At 39.7% G+C, this 14733-nt stretch overlaps 4 protein-coding genes across 4 annotated transcripts; 1 reads left to right on the forward strand and 3 right to left on the reverse strand.

The window, feature by feature from the left end:
* Positions 1-504: 504 nt before the first annotated feature.
* LOC103520908 lies at positions 505-5123 on the reverse strand (the record flags this gene model as incomplete). The annotated part of the gene is made up of 4 exons (XM_008486007.3): positions 4674-5123; positions 1897-2323; positions 1202-1495; positions 505-600 (listed from the first exon to the last, which is right to left on the reverse strand). Coding segments are annotated over exons 1-4 (862 nt in total), but the record flags the coding sequence as incomplete, so codon positions are not given.
* Positions 5124-5656: 533 nt separating this feature from the next.
* On the forward strand, positions 5657-9544 carry LOC103520907 (tryptophan--tRNA ligase, cytoplasmic). Its single transcript, XM_008486006.2, has 6 exons — positions 5657-5835; positions 6056-6284; positions 6787-6969; positions 7210-7591; positions 8471-8611; positions 9377-9544. Exons 1-6 carry the CDS (start codon positions 5682-5684, stop codon positions 9533-9535), a joined length of 1248 nt encoding a protein of 415 aa, XP_008484228.1. The 5' UTR covers positions 5657-5681; the 3' UTR covers positions 9536-9544.
* A 24-nt stretch (positions 9545-9568) lies between these two features.
* LOC113472190 lies at positions 9569-10203 on the reverse strand. The gene is made up of 2 exons (XM_026831841.1): positions 9773-10203; positions 9569-9649 (listed from the first exon to the last, which is right to left on the reverse strand). The coding sequence occupies exons 1-2, from the start codon at positions 10169-10171 to the stop codon at positions 9569-9571; spliced, it is 480 nt and encodes a 159-aa protein (XP_026687642.1). The 5' UTR covers positions 10172-10203.
* Positions 10204-10224: 21 nt separating this feature from the next.
* Positions 10225-14727, reverse strand: LOC103520909. The gene is made up of 6 exons (XM_008486008.2): positions 14573-14727; positions 14128-14444; positions 12636-13791; positions 12205-12309; positions 11767-11866; positions 10225-10370 (listed from the first exon to the last, which is right to left on the reverse strand). The coding sequence occupies exons 2-6, from the start codon at positions 14233-14235 to the stop codon at positions 10229-10231; spliced, it is 1611 nt and encodes a 536-aa protein (XP_008484230.2). The 5' UTR covers positions 14236-14444; positions 14573-14727; the 3' UTR covers positions 10225-10228.
* Positions 14728-14733: the final 6 nt, after the last annotated feature.

Here is a 14733-nt window from a genome sequence, read left to right on the forward strand (position 1 = left end):
GTCTTGATCTGGGTTCACCGATGTTTTTCCTGTGTATTGTCTGCAGTTTTAGTTATAGTATACCTTGTATGTTTGTTGCGTTCTCTCATTGGCGCAGATTTCCACAGACTCTCAATGTTTCCATGGTTTAGAGAAGCAGAGCTATTTTAGCACTTGTCTTCACTTGATACATTTCCCGTGTTGGTCTTTTCACTTGACGGATTGACGGAGCGAAGGTATTGCGACAGGCGTTTAGGTTCTTTCTTCTCTCCTGACTTTGACGTGGGCTTTGCTTTTCCGAACTGCCTTCAAACGAGCGGCAATAACCGGCCACTCAAGTCGTGCTCGTTATCTTCGGAAACTTCTACACTCTCCCCGTGGTATTTTACTCGGTATCGGGACTTGGCACACTCCAAGTGCTTATATCCCCGGAGGAGAAACGTTTGTGCCGCTGGCGCGTGTGGGTTCCTGATGCACAGTGGGATAGGAAACTTTCTGGAATGCATGGCGAAGGGAATAATATACTCTTCGTTCGATGTTGAGGATGTTGCTTTGATGTTCCAGACACGTCGTTGAGCGTCACTCCGATCAGATCGAAGCGTTCCCTGTTGATGGAGATGTCTGAAAAGAAAAACATGGTTGAAAAGAGAAGCACGTTATGTTCAAAAATGACAAAACCCCTTGAAAGCTTGAAAAACTAAATGTTCGTGGTTAATATAGGCCAGCACCTCGACGCTTCGAACCCTGGAACGAAATCGACTTTTTACAAGAGGGTTTGATGAGGGAACTGTAACTGCTAAGGTCTTAGTCGTACCGAAGTCGAAGAGAGAAGGAAGACAGGATAGGAAGAAAGCCTAGCCGTTTCGAGAACAACCTCATTCGTGTGACAAAAATCCGCCCCGGCGGGAATCGAACCGCGAATAGCTGCACTCACAAGCCGCGGCTACAAGATGAAAGAGAAGACACTTTACTTCAAAAATGCCAAAACCATTTGAAAGCTTGAAACTGAATTTCGTGTTAATATGGGCCGGGGAGCAGCAGCGCGTTCGAACTCTTGACGTTCGCGCTTTCGGCACGCTTGATTAAGTAACATATAAATAGTAAAGTAGGTACTTAGTGGCACATGAATGATTTTTCGGATTTTTTCGGAACAATAAGACCTCCGTCATTACAGTCCCCTCTATCAAACCTCTGGAGGGGAAAAAAAAAAACTCGACTGTACCTTGATCATTCGTATTCCCTCGGAAACAGCTCATAAGTTTGTATCTCATATTCATTGTGTCGAACAGGGAAATGTTCTGCTTCAAATAGGAATTGTCCTTCATTTCTGTCGAGTCCGCGGTGCCAAACTTGTGCTTCCTAAAGTTAGTCATCATGAATTCTTCGTCATAATAGTCAATACCATCGCGAGCGGGACTTATCACGTACAAGTTGAGTTTGTTCGGTTCAGACGAATCTGACTCATTAGTGAGAAATATAGACGAGATGTCGATCAGTTTGAGGGAGGAGAAGGAATCTGAAAGGGAGGGAATGGACTTGTGTTATGGCGGTAGTCAGAGTTGGGTAAATTGTACTTGCAAGTACAAAGTTCAAGTACTTTAATTGTACTTGGTGTCTCAAGTACAACTCCAAGTACTAGTACCTACGGAATATGAGGCACCGTCATTATCATACACCCAATACGCAGACGATGTACCGAATTACATGAATGTGTACCGAGTCACGCGTGATTCGGTAGAGTAATAAACACATTGATGATTGATTCAATGTGTTAAATTAAGTTTCAAGATTTATCTCGAAAATTAGTTCGATGAAATTTGGGAAAAATAAGAAATTACATGACGAAACCTGCTGCCTCAGGGGTGTAGTTTTTCCACTGATTCTACAAAATGACTCTACTCCTCTAGTCAAACTTACCTTTGTACTTTTTCTCCAGACTACACAAGAACTCATTGTACTCAATAAACAAGGTCCAGTGTTGTACATGGTGCCATAGCTTCGGTATAGGAGGCACTGTCAGCAGAATTAAACTCTGAACATTGTAAGAGACAAACAGGTCAACTATTTTCTTCACGCTTTCTTTCCACTGACTGACGTCTGTGCTATCTTTGATATCGTTTGTCCCGATGAGAAGTATCACATTCTTGTACACCGGCCAGGTTTTCAACGTCAGATGTTGGCACAGCTGTTCTGCCCGTTGTCCTCCTATACAGTAGCCCACGCGACCGCTACTGCCCGATAAGTATTGTCGCTTGCAGTTGAGGAATAATTCCGAGAAGCGAACGAGTTGACTGTCACCAATGAGTTGATAGTTTTGAAACAGAGGATACTCGTGAGGTAGGATCTGGAACAGAGTAAGGAACAAGAGGTACCACCCATCCATTATCAATAGAGAAACATTCCTTTATTCATTAAGTTTTCCATTATTCCATTGAAGAGGAGAGGGATAAGAAATAATTTGCAGTTGTTTGAAGAGAAGGGGAGAGAATGTTACCTCCTTTGTTTTAAGAGGAAGAGAAAGGAACTACGTACCTCCTTTGTTTGAAGTTGAAAAGGAGGAGAGAGAACTATACAATGTCTGAAGAGGGAGGGAAAAAGTTACCTACTTGGTTTGAGGAGGAGGAGGGAGGATGAGAACTAATTTGTAGTTGTTTCAAGAGAAGGGGAGAGAATATTTATCTACCTACATTGCCTGAAGATGAAGAGAGAAGGTTACCTCCATTGTTAGAAGAGGAGGAGGGAGAAACAGTTACCAACTTTGTTTGAGGAGGAGGAGCATAGGCGGCGATAGGGGGGGGCTTGGGGGGGAGAAATCATCTTTCTATCTTTCCAACTATGATAGAAAATTTACAAAAGAACCAAGAGATGTAAATTTTCAAAATCAAGATACTTGCTGATAAGAGATTAGAATTAGAAATAGAAGTTAGAACTATCAACTGCTTCCTCAAAATATTCAAAAATCCTCATGGCTCATGGTCATTTTTTTTTGTAAACAAAACCGGTTCAATGAAGACTTCCCCTCTTTTCTATCATTTGGCAACACTGTAAAAAAAACACGAAAGTAGGGGAAGTAACTAGGTGAGCCAGGTTCTCATTTCGTAAACAAACGAAAAAAAAAAAAAATCTGGCGGTGGCGATCTTGCATGGGCACATGGTTCGTCTGTCAGTTATACCCGATACCTGATGAGCACACACACTATCAGTACCTGTCGTCAGGTCTACCTGATAGTGAGTGGCTTGCCCTATGTTGTGGCGTGTGTATCAGTATCAGGCTCAACACTAGATTGAGTTCAATCCTTACGAAATCTGTGGCAGCCCCAACGTTAAAATCCTGTTGCATTTAATTGGTGTATTACTTACCTGGTGCATTTTTTCAAAGAAAAAATTGCCCTGTGTCTAACTGACTTCGAAAATCTGGTAGGTAACTTGTTTCTTGTGTCTGGATACATATTTCAATTTAATTTAATAGCTACACCTTATTCATATCGTTGCGTCAGCCGAGACTAAAACGTCTTTTTATGCCAACAGACATTGTGAGTGTGATGATAGTACTTTTTGATATTTTTATATTCTAAATAAATTATATTTAGGTATTCAATATACTATACCAGCACTATCGGATTGTTTTATATTGAGCTAATGAAAGAGAATACATTTTATTGCATGATCAATATGCAGGCAAAAAAAAACACGAACAACACACAGCAGGTACCTAAAGCCGTTACAAGGTGGAAAAATAAATTTGGGGATACTAAAGAATTCAATGAACCAGGAAGACAAAAAAAAAAATATATGCGTGAAGAATGAGGAAAAGGTAGAAAAGTGTACAGTGGAGAATTGGAGATCTATAATTCATGATTATTAACTTGAAAAATAAAGTCAGAGAGATGGACCTTTTCAGCTGTACCTGTCAGGTCTACCTGATAGTGAGTGGCTGGCCTTACACTTTCAACTGAGGTCAAATTATAAAAGAAATGATAATTTATTTTCATTGGCTGGGATTATCCTTCCATTTACCAGGTGAATGCCTTCATCACTACAATATTAAGGAAGGTATCAAGCTGCAAATCTCAAGTACAAGTAACATACATGGCAATTATCCCATTCACCTGTCAAATCTTTTGGCCAGCCTCTCACTATCAAGTAGCTCACTATCAAGTAGAACTGACAGGTACACCTGCCAGGCCTACCTGATGAGTACACACACTATCAGGTAGACCTGAGGAGGTCTGCCTGTCAGGTCTACCTGATGAGCACACTCTATCAGGTATACCTGGTAGACTGACCTGATTAGGTGTACCTGTCAGGTCTACCTGATAGTGAGTGGATCACCTTAGACAGGGTATGATGTAAGAGCAAATGTATCCCATTAATCCTGGTATAATTTAAGCCTACCTGATGAGTACACACACTATCAGGTAGACCTGAGGAGGTCTGCCTGTCAGGTCTACCTGATGAGCACACTCTATCAGGTATACTCTTCTGCACTCTGAGTGACTTCTAATTCGGAGTTTGATGGTTCGACATTTCTTCTGCTCGTATCACCAGGAAGAATTGTGTCCAACCAGGTGTACCTGTCAGGTCTACCTGATAGTGAGTGGATCACCTTAGACAGAGTATGATGTAAGAGCAAATGTATCCCATTAATCCTGGTATAATTTAAGAAATAAGACTGAAATCAAATGAAAACTTACACTGTGGTAGTTGCTGTAGTCCAAGTCATCAGGATTCTGCTCCATAGTAAAAGTAACACAACTGATTTGGTGATTATTCCTTTGATCTTGAAGAATTTGGTGTGATTTTTAAACCAGATTATTTCCCTGTTCCTTGGCCAAGATGTGAGTATTCAGTTAGACTGAGCAGTAAACGTAATGGCTTGAATTTGAAAATTAGATACCTGTATGCTGTAGGTATGTAAAAAGAAGTGGTGGTTAAAGCATGAAGCACTGAAATAGAAAAAAATGTGTTGTATTTTAAACCGTTTTTCACCGACAAAAATCACTAAGTAATCTATGGAGAGTATGGAGAAATCATCTTTCTATCTTTCCAACTATGATAGAAAATTTACAAAAGAACCAAGAGATGTAAATTTTCAAAATCAAGATACTTGCTGATAAGAGATTAGAATTAGAAATAGAAGTTAGAACTATCAAGCTATCAACATCAACTGCTTCACTGCTTCCTCAAAAAATTCAAAAATCCTCATGGCTCATGGTCATTTTTTTTGTAAACAAAACCGGTTCAAGTTCAATGAAGACTTCCCCTCTTTTCTATCATTTGGCAACACTGTAAAAAAAAACACCAAAGTAGGAGAAGTGACTAGGTGAGCCAGGTTCTCATTTCGTAAACAAACGAAAAAAAAAAAAAAAAATCTGGCGGTGGCGATCTTGCATGGCCCCTTGAAAGCTTGAAACTAAATTTCGTGGTTATATAGGCCGGGCACCTCGGCGCTTCGAACCCTTGACGAAATCGACTTTTTTTTACAAGAGGTTTGATGGAGGGAACTGTAACTGCTAAGGTCTTATCGTACCGAAGTCGAAGAGAGAAGGAAGACAGGATAGGAAGAAAGCCAGCCGTTTCGAGAACAACCCTCATTCGTTCAGGACAAAATCCGCCCCGGGCGGGAATCGAACCCGCGACCTAGCACTCACAAGCCGCGCTACCAAATTGAAAAGAAAAAGTAATCTCTGACCCACGCTACCATGTCTGAAAGTTCACAGCTAGAAGACAAGATGAGTAATGTACAGTTGGATGGCACCGAGCCAGCACCTACAGTGGATGGCGAAGATGATGTAGTTGACCCATGGAATGTTACCAGCAAGTCCATGACTGGAGTAGACTATGATAAGCTAATTAGTAAGTTCCATTGCTTTCACCTCTACCGTGATGGATATCACAGAACATAGCACTCTGAATATCTGAGCTCAGTCCTTACAGGGCTAAAAAATTGGTGTGAACATGATTTAGTTCAGGGATTTTCTGTGAGTAGCTTTAGGTCAGGGATTTCACTGATTCTGTACGGGTGTATATCTCATTCCCGCGGTATTTCATGTTATGTTTATCTTTCTCTTTACAGAAAAATTTGGGAGTTCCAAAATAGATGATGAGTTGATAGCAAGATTTGAAAAAGTCACCAATAAAAAAGTCCATCATTTGTTGAGGAGGGGTATATTTTTCTCACATCGAGATATGCACAGTATTTTAAATTTATATGAACAAGGAAAACCTTTTTTCCTGTACACTGGCAGGGGTCCATCCTCAGATTCAATGCATTTAGGACATTTGATACCATTCATGTTTACTAAGTAAGTGGCTAGAAATGTGTGTGTGTGTTTTTTTAACTTACAATTTTCCTGGACTTATAGTTGGCACATACCTTAATGTTTGGTTTGGACATTTTGGGTCTGAATTCCAGACCCTTCTTCAGCAGATTGTCAAAGTTATAATGTTCGCAAACTTGTCAATTAGAACATAAAAAATGAAAATGCAAAACGCACTTAAGTATACAATTGTTAAATCTCTTTACCTCAGCATTCAGCTGTGCCTGCAAGTGACTAACTGTAAAGGAATTTCCTCTCTTAAATGTAACCTTTTAAAACATTGACTTATCTTGTTTTTCCAGATGGTTGCAAGATGTGTTTGATGTTCCTTTAGTAATACAAAACAAAAATGCAAAACACACTTAAGTATACAATTGTTAAATCTCTTTACCTCAGCATTCAGCTGTGCCTACAAGTGACTAACCGTAAAGGAATTTTCTCTCTTAAATGTAACCTTTTAAAACCTTGACTTATCTTGTTTTTCCAGATGGTTGCAAGATGTGTTTGATGTTCCTTTAGTAATACAACTGACTGATGATGAAAAGTCACTATGGAAAAATATTAAGCCTGAAGAAGCCAAGAAATTAGCCTATGAAAATGCCAAAGCTATTATTGCCTGTGGATTTAAACAGGATTCCACGTTCATATTTTCTGATATAGATTTCATGAAGTAAGTGCTTATAAGTAGTATTTATACTGTCAGCTCAGAACAAGATGTCCCATTATGCTAACAGTTCAATAGAGTACCTATTTACGTACTTCTTTTTGTTTGTACAATTAGAGCACCATAAAAACATGTAGGAGGGTACTTACATAGGTTTAATTGTTGTGTTAGGTTTTTTTTTTAATCCCATATAGAGATCTCTTTTATTCTCAACTATTTAATATTCAAATTTTCCTGTTTTCACAGCCCATCATTCTATCTGAACATTTTGAAAATCCAGAAGCTTGTCAATGGCACCACAGTGAAAGCTATCTTTGGTCTCAAGGACTTTGACTCTGTGGGTAAATTTTCTTTTCCTGCCATCCAAGCTGCTCCCTCATTCAGCTCAACTTTCCCCTTGATTTTCAACAAGAATCATAAAGTCCCTTGTCTCATCCCATGTGCTATTGATCAAGATCCATACTTTAGACTGACACGTGATGTTGCACCTAAACTGGGCTATGTGAAGCCAGCTCTCATTCATTCAACTTTCTTTCCTGCACTGCAAGGTGCTAATACAAAAATGTCAGCTAGTGATTTGAATTCGGCCATCTTCCTGACAGACACACCAAAACAAGTGAAGAACAAGGTAGGTTCATGAGAGGGTTGTCTGTTAAATACTTTTTTCTTCTTCTTTTTTGAGAGTTCAAAATACTAATTAAAATACTCCACACCAGCCAGGCTGCAGATTCAATTCCCGCCTGGGGCAGATTTTATCCTGAACGGATAATGTTTGTTCTCAGAACAACTGGCTTTCTCCTATCCTGTACACCAAAACAAGTGAAGAACAAGGTAGGTTCATGAGAGGGTTGTCTGTTAAATACTTTTTTCTTCTTCTTTTTGAGAGTTCAAAATACCAATTTTATTAAAGTTCTCAGAATTCGATTTCGGGACAACAAGACCTCAGAGTTACAGTTCCTTCTACCAAAGATTAAATTGATTTATATTTTTTGAGACATAGATAAACTTTAACTACATGACTTCTTATATCCTGATCTTTGTGTTTCAGGTGAAAGTTAGTTTGGTTGGTAGCACATGTGCCTTATGAGCACTAGGCTGCAGATTCAATTCCCGCCTGGGGCAGATTTTATCCTGAACGGATAATGTTTGTTCTCAGAACAACTGGCTTTCTCCTATCCTGTCTTTCTTTTCTCTTCGATTTCGGGACAATAAGACCTCAGAGTTACAGTTCCTTCTACCAAAGATTAAATTGATTTATATTTTTTGAGACATAGACATAGATAAACTTTAACTACATGACTTCTTATATCCTGATCTTTGTGTTTCAGGTGAACAAGCATGCATACTCTGGAGGCCAAGCCTCTCTTCAATTTCGGGACAATAAGACCTCAGAGTTACAGTTCCTTCTACCAAAGATTAAATTAAAAGATTAAATTGATTTATATTTTTTGAGACATAGATAAACTTTAACTACATGACTTCTTATATCCTGATCTTTGTGTTTCAGGTGAACAAGCATGCATACTCTGGAGGCCAAGCCACCGTAGAAGAACATAGAGAACTAGGAGGTAACTGTGATGTGGACATAGCCTATCAGTATTTGACTTTCTTCCTGGAAGATGATGACAAGCTAGAACAAATCCGAAAGGTGAGAACAAGTTCCTTTATATTCTAATTGAACAAAGGAAGTCAAGTCTAAGTTTTAACTCGGAACAAAAACAAGTACGCCCTACTACAATCCATCATTAAAGGGAAGATATACGGCAAACGTGGTCCAGGAATAAGGAGGATATCTTAATTGCAGAACCCAAGGGTATGGTATGGGAAGACATGCATCCAACGAATTAATCAGAATCGCAACCAACAAAGTAAAGATAGCCATGTTGATCACAAACATCCGAAATCGGATAAGCACTTAAAGAAGAAGATTTGAAGTTTGTTTGTTTCAGCACCAACTCCCGAACGGTTTTACCGATTTTTTTTTTTTTTTTTAAATCAATTTTTATTATTAAATTTTAACTCAGAACGAAAACAAGTACGCCCTACTACAATCCATCATTTAAGGGAAGATATACGGCAAACGTGGTCCAGGAATAAGGAGAATATCTTAATTGCAGAACCCAAGGGTGTGGTATGGGAAGACATGCATCCAACGTATTATTCAGAATTGCAACCAACAAAGTAAAGATAGCCATGTTGATCACAAACATCCGAAATCGGATCAGCACTTGAAGAAGAAGATTTGAAGTTTGTTTGTTTCAGCACCAACTCCCGAACGGTTTTACCGATTTTTTAAAATCAATTTTTATTATATTTCATTATCCCCCTTTAAGGCACTTTAACTCTACGGGCAATAGTTCGTTCGCGCTACTTATCCTTAGCGATGACCCTGTGATGTTTCATTTTGTTCCAGAACTACACCAGTGGTGCTCTACTCACAGGCGAACTGAAGAAGATTCTAATAGATACAATAACTCCAATAGTAACTCAGCATCAGGAGGCTATGAAAGGTGTCACTGAAGAGGTACTAGCTCAATACATGACACCGAGGAAACTCAAGTTTGACTTCTGAAAGACACTGATTCTACAAAATGACTCTACTCCTCTAGTCAAACTTACCTTTGTACTTTTTCTCCAGACTACACAAGAACTCATTGTACTCAATAAACAAGGTCCAGTGTTGTACATGGTGCCATAGCTTCGGTATAGGAGGCACTGTCAGCAGAATTAAATCAAACTTACCTTTGTACTTTTTCTCCAGACTAAACAAGAACTCATTGTACTCAATAAACAAGGTCCAGTGTTGTACATGGTGCCATAGCTTCGGTATAGGAGGCACTGTCAGCAGAATTAAACTCTGAACATTGTAAGAGACAAACAGGTCAACTATTTTCTTCACGCTTTCTTTCCACTGACTGACGTCTGTGCTATCTTTGATATCGTTTGTCCCGATGAGAAGTATCACATTCTTGTACACCGGCCAGGTTTTCAACGTCAGATGTTGGCACAGCTGTTCTGCCCGTTGTCCTCCTATACAGTAGCCCACGCGACCGCTACTGCCCGATAAGTATTGTCGCTTGCAGTTGAGGAATAATTCCGAGAAGCGAACGAGTTGACTGTCACCAATGAGTTGATAGTTTTGAAACAGAGGATACTCGTGAGGTAGGATCTGGAACAGAGTAAGGAACAAGAGGTACCACCCATCCATTATCAATAGAGAAACATTCCTTTATTCATTAAGTTTTTCATTGAGAGTAACCTAGGTCTAGAAGTTTGATTCTCGTCGAATTTGAGTGATGGCTTGCGTCAGACAATTTTTCAGCAGCTCAAATCCTTTCTCATTCAGATGTATGAGATCTACTTTTGGACTTTTGTTGAGCGGCGTGCTTGGCAGTCGGGAGAAATGACTGGAAAAGGAAGAACAGTTTAAAATTAGGAAACTGATGTGCTAGATATTCCATTGTCATTGAGAGGGATAAGAAATAATTTGCAGTTGTTTGAAGAGAAGGGGAGAGAATGTTTTAAGAGGAAGAGAAAGGAACTAGGTACCTCCTTTGTTTGAAGTTGAAAAGGAGGAGAGAGAACTATACAATGTCTGAAGAGGAAGGGAAAAAGTTACCTATGTACTTGGTTTGAGAAGGAGGAGGGAGGATGAGAACTAATTTGTAGTTGTTTCAAGAGAAGGGGAGAGAATATAAATATTTATCTAAGTACATTGCCTGAAGATGAAGAGAGAATGTTACCTCCATTGTTAGAAGAGGAGGAGAGAGAAACAGTTACCTACTTTGTTTGAGGCCGTGGTTATGAACAGGGCCATCGTAGGCCATCGTCGACCTTTTTGCGTGTAAAGTTGGCGGGAAATTCGAATTTTTGATTTTTTTTTCCGCAACTTTTTCAATTTTGTTTTGATAGGTTTAAAAATATGTAAACGTGTACCTATTTTACTGTGTGAAAAATCAATCTGAGGAATCAAAATGGTGTGGGTTGTGCGAAGCTAGGCTTGGATTTTTTTCTTGTTGTAATTTTCAAGCCAAGCCTAGCCCCGTGTACGTTTTCCTTTACTTAGTATTAAGGAGCGCGGTAGCGCTCCGCCCCGCCAAGTCATCAGTATATCTTTACAAGCAGCAACTGAATTGTCAACTAGCCTCTCCAAGATGTGAGAATAGATGAAAAGAAAGAAAATCCAAATGAAGACAAATATCTTAAGATTAATTGATATACTGTGCTTTTTTTAGGAACCAGCCAGAGGCTGGCAGTTTGTTTATGTATGTTTATAAAATATGTAATTATTTCTTCTTTCACTTAAGTACCATTGAGAAGTTTCATGAGTCTTGCCAGGTCCACGTCTAGATATGTCATGAGTTCAATGTCACAAAGATCAGCTCCCTCTTCTCGCTGCTAGAGGCTTCTCGCGAAACGATCTTGTGCGGCTCTCTAAAGCGTTTCAATTTTGTTTTGATAGGTTTATAAATATGTAAACGTGTACCTATTTTACTGTGTGAAAAATCAATCTCAGGAATCAAAATGGTGTGGGTTGTGCGAAGCTAGGCTTGGATTTTTTTCTTGTTGTAATTTTCAAGCCAAGCCTAGCCCCGTGTACGTAAAACTACCTTAGTGTTTGACAATAGTGATTCTTGTCTCACAATTCTCGCTTACGTACGAGTAGATAAACTTACGTTTCGTAAACAGATAGATCCTATTTTCAAGCCAAGCCTAGCCCCGTGTACGTAAAACTGCCTTAGTGTTTGACAATAGTGATTCTTGTCTCACAATTCTCGCTTACGTACGAGTAGATAAACTTACGTTTCGTAAACAGATAGATCCAAATTTCGAATAATATAGTTCGCACAATTGCTGTTTTTATCCAGAAGAGAGGTAAATATGACATTCTTGAACTGATTGGCTGTAAAAGAAAAGAGGGAATAATGTTTAGAAATAAACAAAAAATATAGTTAGCTTGGAGGGTATCGCGTCTGGCTTGCAAGCTCTAGGTCGCGGGTTCGATTCCCACCCCGGGCGGATTTTATCTGAACATATAGTTAGCTTGGAGGGTATCGCGTCTGGCTTGCAAGCTCTAGGTCGCGGGTTCGATTCCCACCCCGGGCGGATTTTATCTGAACAGATAAGGTTTCTTTTTGGAACGGCTGGCTTTCTCCTACCCTGTTTTCCTCCTCTCTTCGCTTTCGGGACGTTAAGACCGTAGCAGTTACAGTATTTCCAGAGAAAAACAAGAATACTCACAGAACATCTTCGGGACAACGTAGTTCAAGGATATGTACTTGATAAATTTGTAGAATTCAAATCGTCCCAGCATACTGGTGTAGAATTTGGATTCCAGTTCATAAGCTGAAATAACAGATAACATAATCATTCAAGTGAAAAAGAAGTAACTGATAAAATCCCCAGAGAGCCTGACGAATGACGTGATTTAAGCCTAAAGATAGCGCAAATTTGGGGAGCGGCCGAGCTTTGGCCCAAAGAGACTTTTGATCTACATTTTATAACGAACCTTTATATGTTTGAATGTCTTGGAGCGAAAACTAGTACTGAGAGAAGTGAACTTTTGTCGATTTTTTTTTTTTTTTTCCCTCAAAACTTTCGCCCTGAATAACGGCCGAATCGTACAACCCCTTGATTGGTAAACAATACTTGCATGAACATGTAAAGCTCACCTGAAGGGGATCTCAAGGTTCGAATTTGACTGTAGAAGACTCGTTCATCAATAGGGTTAATATCATAGTTGGAATTATACTGGCACACCGCTTGCACATACTGGAAGAACTGAATTGTATTTGACCTCAGTAGGAACAACCTGTCATAGCCACTATGAGCCTTCTCACGGTGGAAAATGGTCTCCTTCTTGCTCTGCTTGAGTTCCATAAGAGCTTTCTCTTCACTGGTCAGGTAGTCAATGTTTAGTATGAAACGAGAAGTCTCTTCTGCACTCTGAGTGACTTCTAATTCGGAGTTTGATGGTTCGACATTTCTTCTGCTCGTATCACCAGGAAGAATTGTGTCCAACGCACTATTCAAGCTATCAGTAGATGTGTTCATCTTGGTGTACGGGGTGTTATAGTTTTTATTAACGTCTTCGTATGTCTTACTCAAACCTGGAATGGTATAATGAACAGTATTATTTGTGATATTTGAATATTTGCTCGTCCCATCATTTTCCATATCCTGGTATAAGTTTCTAGCTTGATTCTCCCGGTATTTTCGTTTGCTAAACAAGTTAGTAGGACTTGATGTATCTGGGAGAGGATCATTGGTTAGCTTGGACTCAGTAAGACCGAGTTCTCTGTGTTGTATCTTCATAGTACACATCTCACCCTTTGTATTGCATGTTTTACTCGTGGTTAAATTATTGGTAACATATGTGACCATTATATTTTCACGTAGATCATACTGTGTGTTGGGCAATACTGTTACTTTTCTTTGATTGTTGAGAGATGCTGAACACTGCATTTGTTTAGTCTCACTGAGAGCGACAGGTTTATTGTTCTGAGTTTTCTTCAATTGTGAGTCACTTGAACTGTTTGTTTCATTTTCACAAGACACATGGGTCTTAATAAATGGACTTTCAACTCTCAGTTTCTTCCGAGTTTTGGAGTCACTCAGGGGCGTCGCACCATTTTCCACTTTCAGAGATAGCAATGTGTTTTGAATCAAGCTCAGAACATCCCGAAATGACCGCTCCCTTCTCTTCTTAGGTGTGGGTTTTAGATTATTACCTTCTTTGTCGTTGGCGCTGTCGATTGTCTCACTGGATGTGTCACTTTCTGTTGTCCCTGAGGAATGACTCATCCTCTCACGAGTCTTGTTAAGGATCTGAAAGTCAATGGAACGTCATTACAACAACAAAACCACCTGTTTAACTACTTATTACACTCTACTATAGGTATTGCACCGCTTTCAATAAGTATCGTGTATTCAAAGAAACTGTCTTTCCTTGGGAAAAAAAACAAGCCGATTTCTTGAATATGTCCCAGAGATAGAGACGGAAATCAAGCCAAAATGTTACTTAATGTTAATATCAGTTAAATAACAACTTACCACTTGTCTTGGCGTAAACTACAAGCCGATTTCTTGAATATGTCCAGAGATAGAGACGGAAATCAAGCCAAAATGTTACTTAATGTTAATATCAGTTAAATAACAACTTACCACTTGTCTTGGCGTAAACTTGGAGATCGTTTCTCGACCAAGCGTTGTCTTGATCTTGGTCACCGATGTATTCTTCTGATTGTCCAGAGTAACAGATATACCTTGCATGCTAGGGTCATACTGGATCTTGTTCTCATTGGCAGATTTTCCAGACTCATCAATGTGTCCATGTTTAGAGAGCAGAGCTATTTTAGCACTTGTCTGCGCTTGATACACTTCCCGTGTTGGTCTTTTCACTCGACGGAGCGAAGGTATTGACGCAGCGTTAGGTTCTTTCTTCTCTCCTGACTTTGACGTGGCTTGCTTTTCCGAACTGCCTTCAAACGATCACTTGATACACTTCCCGTGTTGGTCTTTTCACTTGACGGAGCGAAGGTATTGACGCAGCGTTTGGTTCTTTCTTCTCTCCTGACTTTGATTGACGTGGCTTGCTTTTCCGAACTGCCTTCAAACGAGCGGCAATAAACGCCACTCAAGTCGTGCTCGTTATCTTCGAAACTTGGACACTCTCCCCGTGGTATTTTACTTGGTATCGGGGACTCTGGCACACTCCAAGTGCTTATATCCCCGGAGGAGAAACGTTTGTGCCGCTGGCGCTGTGGTTCC

The sequence above is a fragment of the Diaphorina citri genome, unplaced genomic scaffold (assembly GCF_000475195.1).
Source record: "Diaphorina citri unplaced genomic scaffold, Diaci psyllid genome assembly version 1.1 scaffold4246, whole genome shotgun sequence".
NCBI classification, from domain to species: Eukaryota; Metazoa; Arthropoda; class Insecta; order Hemiptera; family Psyllidae; genus Diaphorina; species Diaphorina citri.